This window comes from Chlamydotis macqueenii, chromosome 9 (assembly GCF_036417535.1).
Source record: "Chlamydotis macqueenii isolate bChlMac1 chromosome 9, bChlMac1.mat, whole genome shotgun sequence".
Lineage (NCBI taxonomy): Eukaryota > Metazoa > Chordata > Aves > Otidiformes > Otididae > Chlamydotis > Chlamydotis macqueenii.
In genome coordinates, this window is record NC_141564.1 from 13,847,805 (window position 1) to 13,872,326 (window position 24,522).

The 24,522-nt window shown below is 46.5% G+C and overlaps 2 protein-coding genes across 3 annotated transcripts; both read left to right on the forward strand.

Moving 5' to 3' along the window:
• Positions 1-940: 940 nt before the first annotated feature.
• Positions 941-6,727, forward strand: APOD (apolipoprotein D). Its single transcript, XM_010123511.2, has 5 exons — positions 941-997; positions 1,975-2,128; positions 2,419-2,540; positions 4,006-4,094; positions 5,558-6,727. Exons 2-5 carry the CDS (start codon positions 2,006-2,008, stop codon positions 5,791-5,793), a joined length of 570 nt encoding a protein of 189 aa, XP_010121813.1. The 5' UTR covers positions 941-997; positions 1,975-2,005; the 3' UTR covers positions 5,794-6,727.
• A 1,233-nt stretch (positions 6,728-7,960) lies between these two features.
• On the forward strand, positions 7,961-22,916 carry PPP1R2 (protein phosphatase 1 regulatory inhibitor subunit 2). 2 transcript variants are annotated; one of them, XM_086754579.1, is made up of 7 exons: positions 7,961-8,138; positions 12,575-12,682; positions 13,147-13,227; positions 13,531-13,634; positions 14,898-15,068; positions 18,032-18,082; positions 19,481-20,924. In XM_086754579.1, exons 1-6 carry the CDS (start codon positions 7,975-7,977, stop codon positions 18,034-18,036), a joined length of 633 nt encoding a protein of 210 aa, XP_086610705.1. In that variant the 5' UTR covers positions 7,961-7,974; the 3' UTR covers positions 18,037-18,082; positions 19,481-20,924. The 2 variants fall into 2 exon arrangements, with proteins under 2 accessions (XP_086610705.1, XP_086610704.1); XM_086754578.1 differs by lacking the exon at positions 18,032-18,082 and having other exon boundaries at positions 19,481-22,916.
• The last annotated feature ends 1,606 nt before the right edge of the window (positions 22,917-24,522 follow it).

A 24,522-nucleotide genomic window follows, 5' to 3' on the forward strand; every position in this document is an offset into this window, starting at 1 on the left:
AGCAGCTTGGCTGTGGCCGTGTTTTGGGGCACACCTCAGCAGTGTGGCCCTGGTAGGCGACAGGACGGAGCTATTGGTGGCTCTGGGGGTGGCACTTGGGCAGCCAGGGGCTCTGGAGTGTGTGTGCAGTGCGAGTAAGGCACGCAGTACAGCGTGTAAAAACACACCTAGAGAGAAAGTCCCGACAGACATTAGATTACAAGAAAATGTAATTAAGCACAGAGAGCATCCTGTCTGTTACTCAACTCTCCTTGCATAACTCTGGGGACTGGCTGCCTTCACAGATGGCTGCTCTGCTGTCAAAGTCGTTTGCTGGGCACCTGTTGGAAAAACTGCCAGGTCAGCAGAACTCATTGCACAGGCATCCTTCCTTCCAGTGAGATTTAACACTAGAGGAAAAATTGCTGAGAGGTCTTGCAGCTCCCCAGATGAGCCTGCGATGTCTCCCACTACCTAATCCTCCCCATGCACCCCGTGAGTGACTGTGATGGGGACGAGGACGTTGCAGTGACCCAGAGGGTCTCCAGGGCTCGCGTGGCCCCCGGCGGTTGCACGTCCCCCTGGGAGCATGGCGATGGCTGCCGGGCCAGAGGGACCAGGACGGGAGCTGCTGCTGTCCCCAGCCCCTCTCAAAGGCTGCGGCCCTTCTCCCCTTTCCCTGCTGCTTGCACCCAGGTCCCAGGCTCTCGTGGGCGCCTGGATCGCAGAGAGCTCCGCAGCTGCAGAGCGATGCCCAGACACGTGGGGTGCCTTTGTTTGCCTGGGTGAGCAGCCAAGTTGCAGCCCATCTCCGGCTTCGTACCAGCTGCAGATCTAAGGCAGCTGACCGGCCTGCCAAAAAACCAAAACACGTCGAGGACCAGGGAGTGGCTTGTGCTAGTGCGGAATAATGATGATCCCAGCATGTTTATAAAACGACGAGGCGGAGAGCTCGCCACAGAGCTGTTCTGTGCAGCCCTGGTCTTCCTCAGAGCATCACTCCGCCTCGTCAGCCAAGGTACGTTTCCGAATTAAGAGATTCAAACTGGTAGCTGTGTTTGCGTCCGCAGCGGGCCCCGTGCCTTGTGGTTGGATACAGGCTGGGCTTTTCTTTTAAATTTGGGGAAGATGCTACCACTGCTCTTGTGGAGGAGTTCCTGGCTGGGGAAGCAGAGCAGCCCCGTGCTGTGGGGTCTGTAGGTCTGGCTCCAGCGGCTGCTTGGGGGTGAGCAGCACTGCTCCCACCTCTGCCCTGCCGCTGGAGAGCAGGTAGCAGAGGGGATGCCACACCGTACCCGTGGGGTGCAGGGCTGTAAGGACCTGCTGCAGGAAAACGAGTCCTCTCCCTCCTCACAGCACACCTTCAGGGGGTCAGTTCCTGTTTTATTTGGTGCTGATTTGTCTTGACCAACTTCCCCACCCTGCAGCGCTGTGTACATCCTGGCACATGAAGACATAAGCTGTTTCCCCCCGAAAGGCAGCCGCGCTGTCCCTCCCACCACCTTGCAGAGCCAGGCAGCCCTGGCACATGTGGGGATGTGCCACCACCATGCAGGCTCCTGCTGTGGTGTACACGCTCACTTCCAGGGGCCCGGCTCTGGAGCATGTTCCTGCAGCTCCAGCATTTTATAGCAAATGTCTCTGCTTCTCCCCTCGCCTCAGCTTTGCATGAAGGACGATGCTCCTGAGTGTCCTTGGGCGTTTGTCACCCCTGCTTCTCGCTGGGTGTCAGGTGCGGGTGATGGGTACCAGTGCTCTCACCAGGCTCTGCCCTGCTTCCCACAGAGCTGCTGGGCACAGCCTGAGCACAGCAGGGCTTGAGGAACTTTTGGGCTGGGACTTATTTGGTACAGTGTCATTGTGCTCTTCTCTCGATCCTTTTCTCCTCACTGTGCCCCCAGGATGCCCTGCTGCAGATGTCCTGTCTCTCTTGCCATATTTCACACAAATTTCTGCTCCGGAGAGACCCCAGCTCATCTGTTTTCCTCTCCCCAGGTCCATTTCCCACCTGCACCCCAGCGCAACCATGCTGAGCACGGCAGTGCGGCTCTCAGTCCTGCTCAGCCTCCTCGGCTTTGGGAAAGGCCAGATGTTTCACATGGGACCGTGCCCAGATCCACCAGTCCAAGAAGACTTCGATATCAACAAGGTGTGAAGAACTCTCTGAAAACCTCAGGGCAGGTAGCACATTAGGCTAAGGGAGCATGGGAGCAACAGCAAACTGCCTGGGTGAGGGTGGTATTGGAGGGTCCGGTCTTGACTCTTTGTGCCAGAGCTGCCAGCGCGGGTCTGTGGCCCCGCCAACCCCCTGCAGCCTCCCGCCCCACGGAGGTGGATGCTCACGAACCGAGCAGGCAAAACAAGGCTGGGAAACGAGTTGGGCTGCTCTGCCTCAGCCCTCCTACGCTAAAAGCTTCTCTTTGGACTTTCTTTTATCAGTATTTGGGAAAATGGTACGAGATAGAGAAGCTGCCCTCAAGTTTTGAGAAAGGAAGGTGCATCCAGGCAAATTACTCGCTGAAGGAGAACGGGAAGTTTAAGGTGATCCACAAGGAGATGCTGTAAGTGTTTGCACGTGGCCGGTGTCCTCACCACAGGGGTGGCACTCCTGTCAGCTCTCCTGCCATCCTGGGTGGTCATTTTTCTCCAAATTGCCTGTTTCTGTGTCTGGGGGTGCTGGTGGGGGGCGGAGGGACACCCTGTGCTTGCAGTAGCTCTGCTGGGATAACAGGCTTTGCTGCAATTACAGCAGACATTTGTCACCCTTATTTCTGGAGCTTTTACCTTGCACTGCTAGTAACTGCTGTGTAAGGGGATCGGCAATCGTCAGTTTAAATCAGTGAGCAAAGTGAACGCACCAGTTGTTCCCGCTATTATACTTGACAGTCTGCAATTATCCCGAGCCCTCCTGGCTTTTTGCAAAGACTGTTTCCATCATCAGCCCCGGCTGTCGTGGGGTGCTGCTGTGAGTGGCTGAATGAATGCGAGGGAGCAAGCGGGGAGTGCAGTGCTGTCCCCTGCACGCCCTGGCATGGCATGGGGACTTTGTTCTGCCTCACAATAACAACAACACAGCAACACATCCCTTGTGTCCTGCACAGAGCAGCGCCCAAGCCGCTCGCTGACCGCGCGGCATGGTCTCTGCAGCTCCACTGCTAGGGCAGCGCCTGGCAAACAGCTGGCCATTGATTTGCGCCTGCATTAATCTGTGGGAGATTAATCTGGTGTCACCACTGCAGCAGCTCAGGACCCTGAAATGTCAGGAATATTTTGGGTCAGGTGTGCGCCATGCGTGGCTCCAGCATCAGCCCCTCGACCTCTGCTGCTGGCAGCATTACCTTCTGCCTCCTTGGGTGTTCCGGCTTCACAGGGAAGCGTGAAACTTTTCTGCCCCGCAGGCAGCGTCCAGATCTTGAGGCATCCAGGGAAAAAGCAATTATAAGATGGGCAGCCCGCGTCGTCGGGCTTGCTGCCAGCAGGACAGTGCTCTGAACCAGCAGCAAAACAAACCCTGGCTCACCAAGCAGGGTCAGGTAATGTGTGTGTGGAGGAACCCGCTGTGACCTGGAAAAACCACAGGTGGTTAAACAGACGTGCACGCATGCCTTCCACAACTAGCAGGAATTGAGCTGCTCCCTGGCAGCATCTGAGGTCAGTGCCGGGACTGTCCCGTCCCGCATGAAGGGGTCTTCCTCTCCCTCTTCCCCGTCACTGTCCCTGTGGCACTGAAGAGCATCCCGCTGGCAGGGGCACTTGGAAAGAGGCACCTTGGGGTGCTGGGGTGGTTTAACAGGGGACAGCATTTGCCTTGCTGCACCTGGCCCTGCGCCTGGCACCTGGCCCTCAGCGCTGCTGAAGCTGTCCCCGGGGGCGAGCTGTCCCTCGGGGATCTGTGGTTAGCTGGTACGTGTTTCAGCCACCTCTTCGTAGGTGGATGTGTCAAGAGGGATGATTTAGTGGAAGCAAAGAAAAAAATTATTTCAAACTCACCTGATTTTATTTCTCACCTTGCCATTCTCCCCTTAGTTCCAATGGCAAAGTCAACGAAGCTGAAGGAGAAATCATGCACATGGATGTAAAGGAGCCGGCCAAGCTGGGTGTCCGCTACAACTGGTGTAAGTGTGTGGCTGGGAGGCTGGCAGCCAGCCTCAGCAGTGCTGTGGTCCAAGCATTGCGGGAGGGCAGCGCCTGCACCGCTGCCATCTTATCAGGGGTGCAAAACCAGCAACGCAAGAGGTGAAGCTCCCCTGGTGACTTTAGGGCGGCACGACCAGGCAATGGCGAAGGGTTAGGACAGACGTGGTGACTGGCAGGCAGTGGTTTGCTGGTATGTACACAGCACTTACAGCAACTGGCTCTGCAGTGCTGGAGCACTCCTCAGCAGCTGATCTCAAAGCTAGAAAGATCAGCGGCATTACCGTCCCTCTGGGCCATGTCACAGATGGGGACAGGGAAAGGGGAGGCGGGGGAGGCAGCCCCGCGGCCGCTGCAAGGGTCAGGAATAGGCTTGTTTCTCTGAACGCTGCGGTATAGCTACTAGCCCACCCTGCCTCTGCTAGCAAGCGCCTTTTAATAGGCAGTAATAATTTGGTTTTGTTTGCTTTTCCTTCCTTTGCCAATGTAACACATGACAGGGGCCTGCTGAGGTGCAGTGCGTTTCATTCATGCTGCACAGCACGTTCCTCTGTCTGCAGCAACACTCAGAGGGAGCAGAAGTTTCCCCTTGGCTCCCTTTTTATTCTGCTCCCCCACGCCTTTTCCTTGGATGTTTCACAGCGCTCACACAGACGGGTTATTTGGAGAAAGGGGTGGAGCATGGGTTCTTGCAAAAGAGATAAAATTATTGCTCATGAGCACTGCCAGACTTAATTGCGCACTGCTAAGGCATCACCTGCAGCTATTTCACCTGCAGCGTGTGCAACCTCACGCTGCAGAGCCCCAGAGAACAGCGCCTGGCACCTCTACGTGCATCAGAAATAAATCCTGGGGCACTTTTGCCTGCCTGCTGGACCCACCTCTGCTTTCTGCCTGAAGGTTTGAAGCAGGAGCAGCTGTCCCACATCAGAGCAGATGCTTTGGGCACAGCAGCCTGATGGAGAACAGAATTTGGCCCAGGTGTCTGGTGCTGGTGGGATGGGCTGAGCCACACTGATTCCCACCGTCCGGGCTCCAGCCGGCTCCCTGAGGCAGGGCACCCCAGGGCAGTGTGTGGTGGTGGTTTGTACTCCTCAGGTCACCAGCGTCAGCTCCTAGCCCCACAGCTCCTTCCCACCAGCAAGCACCCTCACACGGGTATGAGCTGGGCTGGCTTTCGGTGGCCTGGAGGAGCTGTTCAGGTCATAGCGTTAACTTTCCAGTGAGACCTTGCTTGTCAGAGCTTTGTGGCTTTCTCAAGTCCCTCTGGGCAGAACAAGGAGTCCTGATAGGCTTTCATAAACTGTAACTCCCTGTACTGACCACAGCTGGGTGGCTCAGGAGCAGCAAAAGCAGGAACAGCACCGGGAGCCGTGGCTCTAGTGCTGCAGAGACGGTCACAGTCAGCTACGCATCGCATTCACGGTGCCCTTCTTTCTCCTAGTCATGCCTTCTGCACCTTACTGGGTCATCTCCACCGACTATGAAAACTACTCGCTGGTTTACTCCTGCACTAACATCCTCTGGCTCTTCCACATTGACTACGCCTGGATTAAATCAAGAGCTCCCGAGATGCACCCCGAAACCGTGGAACACCTGAAGAGTGTTCTCCAGTCCTACAAGATCGACACTGACAAAATGATGCCCACGGATCAACTTAACTGCCCTGCCGAGATGTAACTCCTGGCACGCAGTGACACAGCACCAGACCAGCGATGAACTTTGTTGCTTTCTTTATTACCCGTTAGAAGTTCTCTTGTGTAACAGAGAAATGTAACAATCCCTTTGCTAACAGTAGTTTGCCAGCCCCGAGTTACTCCTTGCTGTCATTCCCTCTATCGCTCTTCTCCCTTTTTCGTCTCGCTCTGACTTTTGCAGAGTAACCGACAGATTCAGAGCTGATGGGCGAAGACAAGAAACCCTGAAATGCAGACGTGAAGCCCTGCTGCTGTTGTGAGTCCTCCAGTATGTTGATGGGAAAGGGTATGAGATGTGATGTGCAAGTACTACTCCTGGGGAAAAACCTTTCATCACACAGCCCCAGGTTTGTTTCCCGTTTTTGTCTTGATGCTTCTGGGCCTGCAAGGAGTCTGCGGTGTCTCAGTGACGTCGCGGGCACTGCCTTCCCACCAGCAACGCCCAGACACGGGAGGTCGGTCCTGTCCCGCAGCCTGGGAACTGAGACTGCGGGTCTTGGATGTGTTCTGGTGCGGGGCTGTATGCACATGTTGCTGTCAAGTCACTAGAAATCAGATCTGGCCCTTTCTTTTTAAAGTCTAAAAATGTCCAGAAATTCAGCATTGTTCCATCCCCGGCGTCTGTACGTGTCCTCTCGTGCCTCCAGTGAGCCTGGTGCTGCACTCCCAGGAGGTCAGCTCAGAGAGCACCTGTGAGCAGACAGAAAGAGACGGGGCTGTTCCCTTGTCCTCTCCGCCCGAGGCTTTTTCCTGAACACCGAGAGACGGCAGGCTCTGCCTGACACCCTGCTCACCGCTTTTGTACGCGCCGAGTGCCTGCTGGCACTGCATCTGCCCTGGCAGGCGCTCACCGGGCACCGCGACAACTCTGCTTGAATAGCATTGATGCAACTCATTAAAAATTAAATCAAAATATCCGCTTCGGGGCTTTTGTACCTTACCAGGTGCAGAATCTTTTTGAGCAGGCCGGGGGTGGGGGGGTCTGCCCCTCCTCTGAAGCCATGGCACCGCCAGAGCGGGAACGCAACGCAACACGAGCAACCACGGCTGAAGTTCAGCGGGTCGCTGCAGGAGCCAGGGGTCTTTCCAGCTCTCTGGGGTGGGGTGCGTGGGCTTCCCCCACCGTCTGAGCCCTGCCAGCAAACCCACTGTTTTTTAAATCCTCGTGCCACAGTTCCTGTGACACAAAATCAAGCACTCCACCCGCACCCTGGGCTATAAGGATGACGGAGGGACACACCAGGATGCCGACAGCTGCACGGTGCCACCCAGGCGCGTTCGATTTTTGGGCACAGATCGCTGAATCACCGCTTCATCCGATTCCTGTTTTCTCCCTCACACGGACGGCGACGCTGTGGCCCACATCCCCTCGTGCCTGTGCTGCCAGCCCACGGCCCATCCGGGCCCCCACCCCTGGACGCAGCCAGGAACTGGGATCCGCAGGCCCCGCGGAGAAACGGGAGCGTTGCAGCCCACGGCAGAAAGCCGCGATGCGCGGGCGCTCCGGACACCGCGCTGTCCCGCAGAGCCCTGACGGGGCCGGGTGGTTCCGCCAAGCGCTCAGTGCCGGGGCACCGCACGGCGGACACCGCATCTCCGCCCGGCAGCACGGCGGGGGCTCCGGGGACGCCGCAGCGGGGGCTGCGTGGGGCAGCCGCGGCCTTCGCGGCGAGAAACCGCGCACACGCGCCGCGCAAGCCTGCGTGCCGGCAAACGGCTGCGCTAACAGCGCAGCAAAAACCAGCACGCGCGTGCCAGAGCCCCACGGGCGCGCGGGAGCGCCAGACGTGCCCACGTACGCGCAGGAGCCCCAGAGATGTGCGTGACCCGCCCCACGCGCGCGCACGAAGTCGCGCGTGGAAGCTCCCCCGTGCGGGGAGCCAGACCCCCACGCGCGTGCGAGCGCCCGACGCCTCGCGGAAGCCCTGCGCGCCAGCGGCGCGCGCCGCAGCCCCACGCGTGCCCCAGGCGAGGTCCCCACGGCGGCCGCGCAGGCGCGCAGCAGCCAGGGATTTCGGCAGTCCGCCGGCCGCCAGGGGGCGCGGTCCTGGTGGGCTGAGGCGCTGGCGCGGGACCCTCCCTCCCTCTCTCCCCGCGCCGGCGGCTGTGACGCAGGCGGGGCGGTGCCGGCGGAGGAGGCCGGAAGCGGGTGGGCGGCGCGGCGATGGAGGTGCCGTCGGTGCCGGCCGGCTCGGCGGCGGGCGCGGTGGGCCGCGGGCCCATCAAGGGCATCCTGAAGAAGGGCGGCGGCAAGCTTTCGGCAGGGGGAACGGCCCCCGGGGCGCGGCGGGCCAGCCCGGCCCGCGACGAGAACGAGCATGAGCACGGGTGAGGGCCGCGCCGGGCCCGGCCGGGGCCCCGGTGGTGGTGGTGGTGGTGGTGGTGGTGGTGGTGGTGGTGGTGAGGCGGCGGCGGGCGCCGGCAGCCCCTCCCTTCCCCGCTGCCGCCAGCCGTTCCACTCGTTCCCGCGGAGCGGGGTCTGCCCGGCGGCGTCTCCGGCCGGGAGTTCCCGGGCTGCCCGGTGCTCTGGGGGCGATGTGAAGCGGGCAGCGCGGTAACGGAATAAGCGGGTCGGTGGGTCGCTGCCGGTGCTGCGGTGGGCAGGCGGGGGAGGCCGCCGGGTGAGGCTGGGGGTGCCGGGTGCGGAGAGCGGGGGGCCGCGTCGTGCCCCCTGCCGAGAGGCTGACCGCGCTGCTGCGATGCTTTCCTCTATGGAGCGCCCGCAGAAGCGGTGTTACCTTCGGATGCTCGTTCAGAAAGACAAGCTGGAAGGTTTTACAGGTGCTGCGGGGGTAGCTGGCAGGGTGGGAAACGCGCTTTGCCGTGGCAGACGTGTTGTCCTCAGAGGCCGTGTGTTTCTCTGTAAAGCAGGAGCGTGTCCCCGGGGAGAGGGCTTCTCCTGGCTGAGCCGTCAGTGAGATGCACCCTTGCTTGCTCGGATTCATCTGTAAACATCTCGCACTTTGAGAACACGCACTGGCCATGTGGTTTGTATTTTGAATGGCAAGAAAATCTTGGTTTAATTGTAACGTGCTGAGTTAGTTTGAAGAAGCAAGAATTGGGTTGTAGCCAGCCAGCTGCTGTCCCTGACCAGTAAGAGTTCTTGCACTTTTCCTGATCTTAGCACCCAGCGTGTGCTGCCTGGCGTTGCTCTGAGACTCCATCATGTTGTGATGACCGGGGTTTGACCTGAACTCTATGTTGATAAAATGACTTCTGATGGTTTTCTTCATTTGGGGCCTCGCTCAGTATTGCAAGGAGAGAAATAATGACAAAATAAAATGGACATGCAATCATCTTTTTTTTTTTTTTTTTTTTTTTTTTTCTTATGGTAATACTCCTTTCCTGTTTGCCTAGTTAAGTAATTAATATTGTCTAAAGTCAGCAAGGTAGGAATGAAAAGTTTTTGGTTTGCTCTGTTGCCTACGTTAGCAGCTCCTGCTTTCCAGGGAGAAATTATCACAATTGAAGGAATGAGGTGATGTTTTTGAAGGAGGTGAATGTGAGAAGCAATGTGCTACATGAATGTTGTGTTTTCTTCCTGTTCTCTAGTTTTAATATAATGTAGCACTAAGTGTTCGCTGCCGCACGGGACATGAAGTAAAACTGGCTATTGGTAGCCTCTGTTTAATTTTCTGCAATCTATTTTGTACCATCTTGAAGAATGATCAGAAATTAGAGTACAAACCGATAACCTGAGTATATGGTATACTGGTACACAGTAGTTTCTTGCAAAGCAGTTAGGTGGGCAGAAGTCCAGCTTCTATTTCTTGTTTACCAGTGTGAGTCAATAAAGTCAATTAGATTAATTCTGAAATTGCCTTGCAAGTTAAAGGACACTGGCTAAACCTGGCAGGCTGCATTGGAAGATTTTCTAGAAAGATCAGTGTAGAGTATTTCAAGCTGGTTTGTGTGCAGGTATTACTTTTGCTTGGCAATATTTTATTAGATCAGTGTTATCTCTGACTCTTGTACTTTAAAGAATGATAAGTAATACAGCTGTGATTTTCCTTGAAGATTAAAAATTGGTTTATAAATTCAAGCATCTGTTTCGTTGTGCACTTCTATCAGCAGTCTCTCTGCTTATTTCTAATACTGAAATTGAGATCTAAGTACCTTTTAAAAATAGCTGCAGATGAAAGAGCTCATTGTGTCAGCTGTCATCTTTTAAAGCACCGTGTTCAGTAGAGCTCTCATGTATTTGCATCATTATTGGCCTTGCACTGTTGTTAGGGATGGTAAAATTCTTTGGAAGACTTCCTTAATGAAAATACGATGCAAGAGGGAAGCTGGTGAAATTGGGACACCAGTGGAACTGCATCCTAAGAGCTGAGATGATGGTTTAATGGTAGATATGTTCTTGGCATTCCTGACCTACGGCATTTTTTGCCTTAAGTCGCCTGTAAGAGCCTGTGAACGATCTGATCTGGCATTTTGCAAAGTAACTAAGTTAGGATGTGTGTGTAAAAGAGAAGAGTCTACTATGGTAGGAGCAAGTGGGGTGTGAGAGGTGTTCCTTTGAATAATATTGCTGCAGGAAGTTCTTGCCTGTCAAGGTGTGGTCTCAAAATAAATTATTACATGTATTTAAAGATATGAGAGAATAGAAATGAGCACTTTGGAGATTTTTCAAATCTGATTTTCCTAAGGAAGATTAGATTTCATATTTCTGTATCTGAACGGGTGTCAGGAAGCATTTTCCTGTGACGGTCCTGAGCTCTAGCATTCATGTTATGCTGCTCAGGCATGCCAAAGCATGCTAAATGGGAGACAATCAAGGGAGGTCTGTTTTCGGAGCACTTAGTCACTCTCTCCAGTGATGGCTTTTTACCTGGAGGGGTGAAATGACGTGTTTGTCTGTTTGCCACTAATGGCAATTTTTTTTTCCTAGCTGAATTTTAAATTGTGCTCTGGGAGATGTTCTGCAGCCAAGGCATTTAGTGTTGGAATCTGAGTTTAAAGAAATGAGTATGAAAAACTAGACCACTAAAATCTTCCTCAATCTTGTTTTCATATGTTACTGAATTGCTGGCTGTGGACTGTGTAATTTCCAGAGCAGCGTATGCCAAAGAGATTCTTCGAAGGCTGCCAATTTTATTATTAGGTATTGAGCTGTGAGCCCAGCCAGTAAATCTTGATGCACTCTGGGCAAGTGTAGTGAACTCAAAGCATGCGATGGAAGTTTCTCCCATCTGTCGTATTTCCTCTTCAACAAAGCTCTCTCGTGGTAGGGGCTGTGTACTGTTGTTCGATTGCTATGGCTAGTGAGAATTCTCATGCGCTCACTATGTAACCGTGTTAGTCATCGATGAACTTTAAGCAGGTGTTTAGCTGGTGTTTAAGTGGTGATTTTTCAACTCCTAAATAGGTTTGAATAACTGGCATTCCTGGAGTAGAGCTCTTGCTTTGTCATCATGAAACTCATGACTCTCCACCCTGCCAGCGCAGGCAATCTGACTCACGTGCTGCCCGCTTAGGTTGCAGTTCGAACAAAATGATTAAATAGATCTGAAACCTCAAACACGAGAGTTTGGCAGTGGTTGCTATATGCTAAGGGGATTAAGCTCACTTAATTTGTGTTCATTTCTGGAGTATAAGTCTGTGGCATATAAGATTCAGCATCAATTGCTGCATCTATTTTTTTTTTTAATCCTTTTAGTCTTTTCCCATTGTATTATGCAGTGCTCTCTATAAATGTAAATTTTAGTTTGTGCTTGGAATTTTGCTTTATCAGTTTTGTTTTACAGATAGCATTCTGCCCAAGAGCAGTTGTGTTATTGAGATTTAATATATTTTTCAAATTAATTTGCAACACTTCAGGAATATGTTAATACATAAGGTAATATTAAATAGTGGAATAATTTTACTATTCTAAAGTTAAATTTCTTGGTTTAGTCTAAGGGAAAGACCACTTCTATGAAGCTTGCAATAACGTTTTTAGAGACAGTGTGGAACCTGGTGGGTTCGGTTGATTAAACATTTCTGTGGCTTTTAGATCAGTGGAGGGGTGACTCTTCCTCTGGTCACCAGGCAGTTGCTTTCCTTGTGGCTTATAAATTTTGTCTGGGTGGGCTTTTATTTTTGCAAACATACATAAAATAGCGCTTTCTATGATTAATTGAGGCAATTCTAAATAATGTAATGTCACTGGTGCCTGTCTCTGTAAAATGTGAAACTCCCTCGGCCTAATTACAGCAGTGAATCAGTTCTGTTTCATTATTCCACTTTAGGATGACAAAAGCAGTACTAGCAATCAGCTTGTTCAGTGCTATTTATTTTCCTGCAGGAAGTTATTTGTTGGTTAGTATTGTTTATGCCACAGTTTTGTTAATAATCATAGCAGCTTACTGAGCAGAGGTGAGGTGGAAGTTATTTGGTTTTGTTGAAGTGATGTGGGTTGTAATAGGAGGAAGAATGATTTTACAGTAACCTGGAACAAGAGCAAACAGTTAATGGGTCAGTGATCGAACAAGACCAGTAGTCTTTGGAGAAAATATATGTGTATATACATGAATAAGAAAACACTTATAGTTCACTGGGTTTGTTTAGCTACTGCAAATTGTTAGGGAAATTAAGCTGCACTGATAATTTGTCATGACTTCAAGATGTACAGAACAGTGTTTAACAGCTATACTCTGAATGTCTCGTAACAGTATTCTTTGTTTATAGTATGTAGCAGAGGCCTAAACATTCCTTTTCTGTGGGCAAACAGAACTAATTGTTTTTAGAATATAAGTAAATTTAACTTTGTTTTCATATTTCAGTAAAAAATCCCAGAAGTGGGATGAGATGAACATCATAGCTACGTACCACCCAGCAGGCAAAGATTATGGCTTGATGAAAATAGATGAGCCAAGTACTCCTTATCACAGGTAGGCTTGCTAAACTGGTAGTAAATTACAGTAGTTTTAGAGCAAAATTGACTTTGTGGCTGATGTAGTATTTACTATGGCTGATTGCCTGACAGACTGTGCAGGCTGATTGGATATATGCAACATACTCAGGTTTACAAAGCTTCTAAATAAAGGCTCATAGCTATCAAGGAGAGCTGTTAAAATGGACAAAGTCAATGTTTAGAAGGTCTGTGTCTAGCAAGCTTTAGGCTTTGAATGAAATAAATAAATTTGACTCATATTGACTTGTATTTTTTTTTTTCAGTTAACATCTGTGTACTAGAGTATAAAGCTGTCATTCATATAAATATTTATTAGATCTGGAAAGCTTTTAAAGTATTAAAGGAGGCTTTTAATTGAGTGTTGTAAAGTTTAGACTGTTTTATCAATAAAATTTTAAGCAGCAGATTATTAATAGAGGCTATTTTTGTTTGCCTTCCAAGCATGGTGGGAGAAGATGATGAGGATGCAGTGAGTGATTCAGAATCAAATGAGCCCTTAAAAGCAGATGTGTTGAGTAAAAAGTAAGTATTGTCATAGAAGATTGACTAAATGTTAAGATAATTTTATGTTTTCTGGAGTAGTTTTCTTTTTGGAAAAGTGTTACTATTTTCTCTAGAAGTCAAATTTTTGCTACTGTCAAATTAAGTAGTTCTCAGTGTTTGATAGTGCCACTGGTACTTAAAACCTCGTACAGGTTGTAAGTACACACAAATGTGGCAAAAATAATGAACAAAGCTGTTTGTATGAGTATCCTGAAATTCCATGTATTTTAAATAGTAAAAAAACTTGCTGCTTCAGCATTTTGTGTTGCATGTTTTATGTAGACTGGCAGCTGCAGCTGAAGGTAAAGGACCCAAGATTATAGCAAAACAAGAGGAAAGCAGTGAGGAGGAGGAAGAGGATGAAGAATTAACACCGGAAGAACGAGGTAGGCATAAGTTGTTTTGTTTTGGTTTTTTTCCCTACAAATAGTTTCAGTTTTTCAGTAAGAAATATTTGGGAAGAAAAAGTAATCTAACAGAAAGACGTTGTCATTTGAAAATGGGGATATGTGGTCTTGGACAGGTAAGTAAAAGATTGATTAAATGTGCTGTCTGTTTGTAATCAGGAGTGTTTTGTTTGGGATCTACATATAAAGAGGAGTTTGCAGTTACTGGCTGCCCCCTTGTATAGAAGCTTAAGATGCAGGAATTCCTCTTAAGAAACCTAGACTTCTCAAATAAGAACCTCTTCTGGTTTTGAGGTGATGGACTACTTCTTAATCTGAACATATTTTAGGTAGACTTAACAATTCAATGAGTACCACTGCAATTAAGATGCTACTAATTGCTTGCGAACATACGGATGATATTTCTGTTGTTTTCAAAGCAACTGGTAGATGGATCCAGCAGGAAATCGTCACTTATTCCGAAGTTAGTTGCGTCTTCAACAGAGATATTGTTTTGTGTTAGCTTGGGCTAGAACATTTTGAAGAAACAGTCAAACAATAATACTTCTAATGTTTCAGGCTTGCATTATCTAGCTGTTACTTCTCACTTTTCCTGGCCCCAACTTTGAGCATGTAACTTTACTATTCTAAAGGAAGAAAAAAAACCCCAGTGTTTGAGCTGCCAATAAGCAAAGTTTAATGTAATTATAATGTGTTACTGCTTGACTTGCTAATGTTTAATATATAGAGCAGAGTTAGGCTTCAAGCCATGGGGAAAGTGGAAAATATTTTCTTCTACATGTGGTAAATATATCTCTCATAACTGGCCTTTGGTAGCTAGCCAGGAGTCAAACTGGACATCTGCAAAAGTTCAGCTTCTATCCCACCAGTAAATCTCAATTTGTTCTTAAGTTTACTTAGCAACAAAGCTTGCAAAACTTTGGAATTTCTTACACTGTTACTAGATGCTTCTCTTAATTCAGATGTACTCTTACTTGCAGACAGGTTCTTTTAAAAAGTGCTGCAGCCTTTCCAGTCTATTAATTACTAGCCTTTTTGTAGATCAGACTCATTTAAAAGAACACTCTGCTGGTTGAAGAAAAGAATTTTAATTCAGTGATTGCGTGATCGTATAAACAACATACTTCCAAGGTAGGAATAGAATTGACCTAGGAAGCAGTTGGTGCTCCTCTGAAGAGGAAATATATATTTCTTTTTTTTTTTTAAGGGAAGAAATAAATATTTTCATTTGTTTGTCCACAGAGAAAAAGAAACAGTTTGAAATGAAGAGAAAAATGCACTACAATGAAGGACGAAACATCAAACTGGCAAGACAGCTCATTGCAAAGGAACTACATGGCGAAGAAGAGGATGACGATGAGGATGAAGAGATGCATGATGTAGAAACAATGAATACAGAAGCTACCGAACATGGTGAGCTACTGATTAATCAAAAAGCATGTTTAAGTACTGGTGGTCCTTTCAGCTGTTGGGAAATGAATACACTTAAGTGTGCGAATGAATAGAAAGGGTATGGTATGTATGTAACGCTCCACGTGTAATACTGCACGCTGTCCTGATACTAAACCATCAGCATTGCTAAATAGCATGTGGGCTTTTGTTTGTTGTGGCACAACAGAAAAGCAAACACCTCTGCTTCATACTGTTTCCCCAGTGTAACTGACTCTTGGTAGTGACATTGCCAGCATCCTTTTTAAAGGAGTTGTTGTCTTGTACAGAACATTTGAAGCTGTGGCCACATGGGAGAGCCTGGCCTTATGTTGTGCTTCAATTCCATTTTGCTCTCAAACCATCCTGTAGCCAGCAATGGGAAACTAGCATGAATGCTTCCTCCCTGTTGAGAGGACTGTATCTAACTTCCTAAGTAAGAACTTCTCCCTGTCTTACTGTAATGTAAAACTGCTGCTAGGACTTCAGTATGCACTTGTCCTTAAGCACACATGTTCATTTCTAGAGTATGGAATAAGACCTATAAAAACCTTTGGTTTTTGTACTGTAAGAAAGTCTGGGACTCTTAGCTGAGGGCTGTTTCTGGATAGGGGTTCAGGGCTGTCTCTTGATGGGAAACTCAAAACTATAGAGACTGACACCTTCTCATTCATCTTTAAGCTCCGCTCTGGGTGAAAAGGGTAGACTGTATAATAAAAGTCTTGATTTTTGTAGTGACCTTCTGGTGAATAATTACAGCTGTTCACTACCCATTTCTGTGTGTAACAACTCAAACAAGTTTTTGGGATTAAAAAAAAGACATTTCTTGCTCATGAAACTAGTGGCAGTGAAGTCTGTAAGCCTCATTCATCTGTTGCGTGGCAAAGCTATGAAATGTTAGCACAGTCTGCAGACTTGGGAAGATGCTGCATGGGTTTAACTCAGTTCACATCTGCTTTTCACAACCATGTGAACTAGGAACTCTGCTAAAATAAATTCCAGTTCCTCACAATGCAAAGTTGCGTGGTTTTAAGTCCTGTGGATTGGACGTTTTGGTCCCATTATTTATTACAGGAGGACTAATGCCTTCATAATTGCTCTGAAAGGGTCATTTGGTGTATGTCAGACTCATTAATGGACTCACTTTATCCACTAACTTACCATACACCTTATAATGGCTGTTTACTAGAACTTCACTCTCCAGGGGAAAGGAGGCCTCCAACAGGCAACCTTCTGACCTTTCTCCATGGCTTGAGCTGCCATCTCTCTGCTGTAAAACAGAGGCAACTCCGCTCCCCAGCTACATTTGCCAGTGGAAAGAAGGCACACCTCTGCAGCATTTTTCCATCTCTGTTGTTCAAGTCCATTCCACATTGCCTCATAACCGGCTTCAGAGCCACAACTGGTAATTATCAACTTTAGACTGCTTATGGCCAGCGGATTCCATACATGTGACTGTTTGCCAGTTTATCAACCCATGAACTAACTGGTTCACCTTCACACCATGGCAGACAGAAATACTTTCCATTAACTTGATGTAGTTCTGAATTCTTAATTTTTGTTTTGTATCATTCTGCATAACAAACCTTGATGTTTTGTTATCTCCTAATCTCTGCATCAGCTATTATAGCTTTTGGTCTCTGTACTTGATCAATTCTTCTGAGGTTAAGAACTGATCTCACTTTTCTAATGGCTGGTGAACTGGACGCCCTCAGACTGATCCTGTGTGATTCTTTGTGGCAAGGTTGGTCAAAAGATGATGGAATATGGTCAAAACTGTTAATAAACCTCTGTCTTCTGCCACTACTTATGTTTTAAGAAATTCATACATTGAGGTGATAAATGTTCAACAATATAGCTGTGTTGAAATAATCTCAAAATTCTACTGAAGTAACTTCTTGAGATTATATCTCTTTATCACTCTCTCATCTGTCTTCTGAGAGCACAAAAAATCTCCTTACTCATAAGTGTTACTTAAACAGATATTAGAGCTACAGAACACTTCTCAAATAGTTGTTTTAACACTCACTACTTGAATTCTTTGGTCATGCCCTGCTTTTGGTTATATTAGGCAATTGGGTATTTAAAATAGTATTTCAATTTGGTTATTTCCTTCATGGAAGTGGATAAAAATGCTATTAATATTCTTGTTCCTGAGATTCCCCTGTTAGGACTGCAAGCGTGTGGAATGATTATTCATCTGGATAGCTTTCAAAGAGCTCTTTGACTTCAAATCATTATATTTTAAAGTGCTTTCTTTTAAAGAGCAGGAAAGGAGGGTTTTCTTTACTCAGTGTATTGGGTGATGCAGGAGCTGATTTTTGTGATGACTTATTTTGGCTTTGTTCTGTTAAACTGACTAACAGTTCTGATGCTTGCTTTTAACTGCAAAGGAAATGTCTGTCTGTCTTTGCATATTGTATTGTAGCTGCATTTTGATAACTTCTTCCATTTGACTTCAGTTCTTCTGAAGTTACGGAGATCATCTGGTGATGTGGCTACTACTCACCTATTTTGTCTGAGACTGTCCATCTATGTGAGTGAGAGCTGGCATGCAGTGTCTTTTCTATTCCAGTGGAATAACATGAGTTCCATAGTACTGATGATCATTTGAGGTCAAGATGTGACATAAACGGCATTTCTCAGTGGTCTGTTGTGACTCTAGGGCTCCACTGGCTCTTGGGTTGTTTTTCAGGCAATTTGAGATCCTCTTCTCACTTAGAATAATTTTTGTCCATGAAGATCCCTTCTGTGCTTCTCTTATCCAATGTTCCTTTCTACCCTCTAATCTGTCTGATTTGTATTTGACTAAAACTAACAGAACTCTTCTAATCTCTACACTCTCCTTTTGAAGAAGAGGCTAAAGACTTAGGACAGGTTTTAAGAAGGCTTAATGGTTTTAAGATACTACCAGGTCCACTAATGTGAGTTGCACTTCTTGGTTACAGACTGAGATTTCTTGCTGATTGAATTGAAGATGGCCAGTCCAGTCAGTGATGGTGAGAACTGTTTGTATATTTTTGCCCCTGTCTTCATCGTGGGCTACCAAGTACTTTAAGTGCATGGGTCACTCCTTTCTTGTCTCAAGTAGTTGTAACTTATCCCATGCATATGGATTATAGCAGGCAGGCTTTTTGGTGGAAAAGAAAGTTCAAGTTGTAATAGACTGCATTAGGATTGCTTGCTTCAGCATTTCAGCTTCTCTGGAATTCCTATGGCTACTCCCTATTTATGACTCCATGAATGACATAAATAGACTTTGCCAGCAAAATAGTGACCTTTGTCCCTCTCCACAAACACTTTTTTCCTTTAAAAATTCTCTTTGAAATCACTGAATGAAAGATTCCTGATGCAGGTAGATTTAAGCATGATTATTTCAGTGCAGAGTTGTCTTTACTTCTGCTACACAACAGTATCACACACAAGGGTGTGATCTATAGCAGTTCAATTGACAAGCAGTAAAACTATTGTTCTCTCCTTACGGTTCATTTAGCATTCATTGCTCTGATAACTCTGCTCAGATACTGCTGATCAGCTCAGCTGTCAGCTGACCGGGTCTGCTCTTTCGGCCTTTGGCAGATCCAGAATACATCGTGTTTTCCTAAGCAGGGTGAGCATCGCCCCAAAGATGACTTTAGGGAGAGGGCTGGGAGCATACACAAATTGGTTCTCCTTGTCAACTGTGCAATTCACTTGTTAAACTGCACTTGTTACCAAGTCTAACTTGTACTGAAACCTAACTGGCCTTTTTAAAAGAAGATTATCATCTGGATGTGGTTTTCTCTGATCTTTGCTTTATGCTGCTGAATTTTCAGGTGCGCATACATTTATAAATATACACACATATGTTTATATTTTTTATTTATTTTAATATAGAGTGGGCTTTTTCATAGGAAAAGCACTAATGAGAAGGAGCCTTCTCTGATTTGTTGCTGTTCTTTGGGTCAAAACCATGAGTTTAATGACTTCCTGAAAACCACAACAGGTTGTGCTCCTTCATTTATAAGCTTGTTTTGTTTTAAAGTGACTCATCTGGAATGGAAATTTGACCCAAAAAGTAGTTTGCTTGCTTGTGTTTCAGGAACCTCATGTTAGTTCTGCAAACTGGGCTCTCTCTTAACTCCTGGGTTAAATCCTCCCAGTTCCAGGGGTGGTGAGCATTTAGTGATTGGTATGCTCAACAAGGGTGTTAGCCGTTTCTTCAGAACATGAGGGTGAAAGAACTATTTCAGAAGTTTCTGCACTCTCAAACTAAAAGCTTGTAGGCTGCTAAAATGGGTCAGCAAACATTACCTGTGAGAAGCAAAGATGACTCCAGGAAGATGTTTGTGTGTTTTGAAAATATTCAATGAATGTGAAGAATTATCTGGGTTTTTTTTGTAATCTTTCTTATGCAGCACATGCTACTCATGACCAGCTGGAAAGCAGAGCACACAGCATAGAAGAAATCTGTCCAGAACTGTAACTGCTTGTCAAAGACACAAATATAAACATCGCTTCATGACTTTTGCAATTAAGGCTCTTAAATATTGAGAAGCATATCAGTTACAATGTTGTATTGCCAAGAATGTTAATTTTAGACTTGTCCATTAGGCAGAAAAACCTGTCTAATTGATTTATTCTTGTGCCTAGTATTTCATGGAGAATACTGCTTCATAATCTGTTCAACCAGAATGGCATTCCCTGTATGTATAACGCTGATTATCTTGCGTAATGTCCTGTTACTCTTCATGCTTCGAAACAGACTGTATCTTTTGGTTTTTCACTTATTTATTTGACAGTGTTCTAGGTGTGGTATCTCTTACGGAAAGGTTTGGGATTCAAGAGAGAACGGTACAGCGTATATCAGATGGAAATGCAAGCTATTTATCAAATGTGTTAAGCAGTTTAAAAAGGGATTATTTAAGTCTTACAACTTCTTTGTAAAATGTTGACCTGTTAGTCTAGATTTCAGTATGTTATTACCTGTACTTTCCCAGTCTTTAGAAGAAGAGCTGTATTATATTTTAAGAGTGATGTTTGGAATCAGTTACTAGTTTCTGACTAAGGCAGTACTAATGTCTGGTGGAGGGAATGTTTTTACACTGGAAATATGCTAACTTGAACTTTGCATTTAACTGTCATTATCTCTTCCATCGGGACTGGATGTTTTGTGGAGCTCTCTTTGGCTTATCGTGAGAACATGGGACATGGAAATTCCCTCCAACTTTTCTCTTAAAACCACATCCACTGTCACTCTTCTGGCTCTTGTTTCAAATTTTTGGTCCTTTACAGCTTCACAAAGAGTGCACAAGCACCTGAGGAAAGACACCTAAGAATGAGTCCACATCAAGACTGTGAAGATGAGCTGAGTTTAGGCTCTGGCTGTTCTTTTATATAAAGATAACTGCTGATGATGTTCTACTCATTTGGGATTGGTAAACCACTGGTCTAAATCTTCCTGTATCCATTGCAACTTTGAGCAACTGCTTTTGTAAAAATGAAGACTGTTTGGAAGACTAGAAGGGAAACTGCCTAATTCAAAATCTTGTTTACAGTGTGGTTGTGCAGCCCCTGTAAAGAGGGATTTGGAACCTCTAAATTCCTGTAAACAACTTCCCACTCAATGGAATTTGACTGGTGAATGTTCCAGTATTCAGAGTAGTTCCTGGGTTTTATTACATAAATTAAGTATATACTTAAGCTTTAGCTTGGTTATGGAATACAGTGTATATCTTAATTTTGATCTGAATTTGATATGTTGCAAAAATCCATATAATTATATGGATCTATTTTAAAATGTCTTTTTGTCCACTGTATATGTGAAGTTTGAATAAAGGAATGAAAGTTATTTTACAGTTACATGCATTCTCAAGTGTGAGCTTTCATGAAATCCCAGAGAGACTGAGAGTGAATAAGGCAATAGGATGCTGTCCTTTGAAAGATTTATACAGGAATAATTCATTAAAATGGATGCATGGCCAAAGATAGCTGTGACTTGTGCTAACTGGGTGTTGCAGTGCCTTTCCCAACTATCTGCTCTCCTTAGTAGCTAACAGAGTTGTCAGTTGTGGGATATTTATTCTTCTAAGGGCCTGAACCAGGATTAATAGCATCTTTTCACAAGAAGGAGTTGAACTCTTGATTCAGCCCAGTGTGGTGGTGATAATTTTTCAATATAGAAAATGCTATTTTTTTTTTCTTGTATCAAACGTGGTCACTTCTATAGAATAAACAGGGGCAGAGTAAGCATTTAGATACTTCTGACTCCTGGAGTGACTTGCTGTAGCTTTAAATTTGGCTCCCAAAGAATAGGATTTCTAAACTTAGTTTGTATCCTTTACATACCAGCTTGCAGTGTTCAGACTGGTGGAATGTCTGCACCGACCTGTATTTTAAACTGGCTCGGTCTGCCCCGCTGACGGCAGTGAAGTCGTACTGGGAGAGTGGCAGCGCTCCACAAAGCTGCGTTGCTTTCAGACTGGAGCACAAATGGCTCAAGATTTGATCAATGAGCATGGGTAATGCAGAGCTCTTCTGCGATGCTGTAAAACAGATAACTTGTACTTTGTGATAAGTACAAGTGGGTACTTTTACCCACAATTACAGCAGAATCCATCAGAAATCAGGTCATGTCCTGCTCTCCTTCCCTCCAACCCCCCAACTTTGTGGCCGAGACCTCATTTTCATTTCGGTGCTGAGTGGGGCTACTTCATATTTTACAATGCCTGCAAAGCATTTTGTTTATAAACAAAAAAAACCCCTTTGCTAACTTCCTGTAAAGACTCTTCCTGTAGTGGCTTCTAAAGTCCTGGATGAAATAGGCATGTAGCTTTGAGGGAGGTACAGTACACACAAATTGATGAAGACTGTTTTAAATGAACCTCGGCCTGTACAGTAGATCTCTTCATCAGCCAGATGATTTTGAGCTGATCTCCCTTTTTCTGTGCCACCAAACCCCCAAGTTGTAATTAGATGCCATTTTGGAACTTACACTGTTTTTAGTTACGGGTTTTATTAAAGGCTTTGTTTTTATCTTAATTCTCTTCAGTGCTAGCAAAAATTCTGTTTGTGCCTCTTCATCTCGCTCCTCTGGAGTGCAACCCAATGTACTCAACGCTGCTTTTAACTGAAAGGCTGGTTTACTTGATTTTATCCAGGCTTCATGCATCTTGAAAGCTAAAAGAAGCAAGGTTATTTTTCAGTAACCAGAGATACTCTATAGAGCTTTTTTTTTTTTTTCTTTTTTTTTAACAAAGAATTCCTTCTATTGTGGAAATACCAGTTATAGTTCCCTGCTGAACGGGGACAAGAGGAGAAATGCCTTTTCTCTTTTTATGTTTGATGGTGTCTTAGCTTGCATGCAGGTCTTTATCTTGGGGTGCATAAGGTAAAAGCTCACTTGTACAGTAGCAAGTGGTGTAAAGAGGAAACAAAGGACACGCAGCCCCTACTAATGTGGACATTGAGCTCCACAGCGCCATAATCGTGAAGCTTCTTGCACAGGCTCAAGTCCTCAAGCTGCATCCTGTTTAGAGAAAATATTTTCAATATGCTTCCAATAGGAAGGTCACTTAAAAATAAGAGCCTTAACTATATCTTCCAAGTTTTTTTTCTGTTAAAGTTTCTTTCACACTGAGTTGTACACAGTTTGTGGAAGCTGCAAATATTTTTTCCACAGCTTGCTCTCTTGTGTTGAACATATGTATCTTACCAGAACTCTGTTTCTGTAACATAACTTTTGTGGTGTTTATTATGATACCACCTCACAAATGTAACTATTTTGTTTGAAACCAGTGTTAAGTGTCACAACATAAATAAAACCTTGTTTTCATTACTGCCTTATGGCACTGATGCCAGATGTATTGGTTTGACTTCTTGGAGGTTTTTAGAAGAAACTGGCAGCTACTGTGAAGTTTGCAGGTGTGTTCATACATGAATACTTAAACCAATATTGCAACTTCCTCATCACTGCAAATGAGGAACTATTCCCGAGCGTAGCTTTGAGGTACATCAGTTTGTACCCACTTTCAGATTTTGTGTTCGCTTCGCTATTTAGATGTGAGGATAGATCTGGGAACCCAAATAGTGTATTTAAGACAGCAGCGCCAAAAAGGTTGCATTTTTCAAGGTAATTTTCTTTGTGTGTTGTAGGATTAAAGCAAGACTCATCTCTTTGTGGCCAGCATTGAGTAATCACTCGCTAGCACTGAGTAACAGAAAATGACTAACACCAACTGCTCCTTAGGAAGTAAGCCTGTATTAAAAGAAAAAAAAAGAGCTGGCCTCTCTTTTCAGTTGCACACTTTAGTTCAAAAGTGGATTTCACAACATAACTGCAGCCTAAGTGATACAAAAATTTCTGAACTTGTTGCTTTTTTTTATGTGGAGCAGCTCACAAAAATATACAATCATTGCATCTGTGTAACTTGTAGTGTGGATCTGATGTCTTACTAGTCTTAAAAAACCAAAACAAAACAACCCCAAAACCCTGAACCACAACCAAAAAGCTTCCGTTTGCTTCTGTGAAAGGATGCCTCAACAGATGGGAGGGACAGTGAGGGTACAGCAGTATTCAACTTCTCAGAAGGGAAAAAAGTCTCATGCTCCCCTTATCCTTCTATGTTGACTGTTTCTCCTTGTGAGACCAAAAGGAAGTCAGGGGAGAGAGAAAAGTCAGGAGAAGAAAAAGGGAAAGGGATAAAAAAATAGAGGGTGAAGCTTGGTGCGGGTGATGGAAGGATGGAGGGGGTGAGCAGGCTCGCTGGGAGCAGGTACGGCAGCTCCTCAGCCTCCTGGAGGAGCTGGGAATGAATGTCATCAACTCAGATCACCTGTCCCTGTAACTGCAGGACAGAGCCTGTGACTTGGTGCGACATCGCTGCTGCTTTGCCAAGGTCAGCTTGAGGAGAACAGTAACTTGCACTTCTCTGCCGCTGCCTTTGAGGGTGGCGGGGACGGCTGACACCCCTTTGCCTTTGTCATATTTACACCTGGGAACGCTAAGCAGTGCCGATCTGGTTAAAGCTCTTTCTGTTTTCCCTTCAGGGCTCAGAAATCCACCGCGTTGCGCAGCCCTTCACTGCGAAGCAGGAGAGAACCCGCGTGGTGCTCTCCACCCTGCGCTGCAGTCCCTTCGCCGTCCGGAAAGCCCTCGCGGAGCACTCTCAGGCAGGCCTTCCACAGAAAGCCCAGGCACGCACGCTCGGCATTCCTCGTTCAGGAAAAGCCCCGCGGTTCGCGGTTCTCCCGCACCCGACACCGACCGGCAGCGGTCCCGACACCGACACGCGCCGGGCACCGGCCGCGGCCGTGACTTCTGCGGGGGGCGGCGCAGCCACCGGGCCTCACCTGCTCAGCTGGGCGCCGGGCCCGGCCCTCCCGCGCGCGTCTCAGCCGCGAGGGAAGAGTTCCCTGCTTAATTAATGGTTTTAATTAAAACAAACAAACAAAACACAAC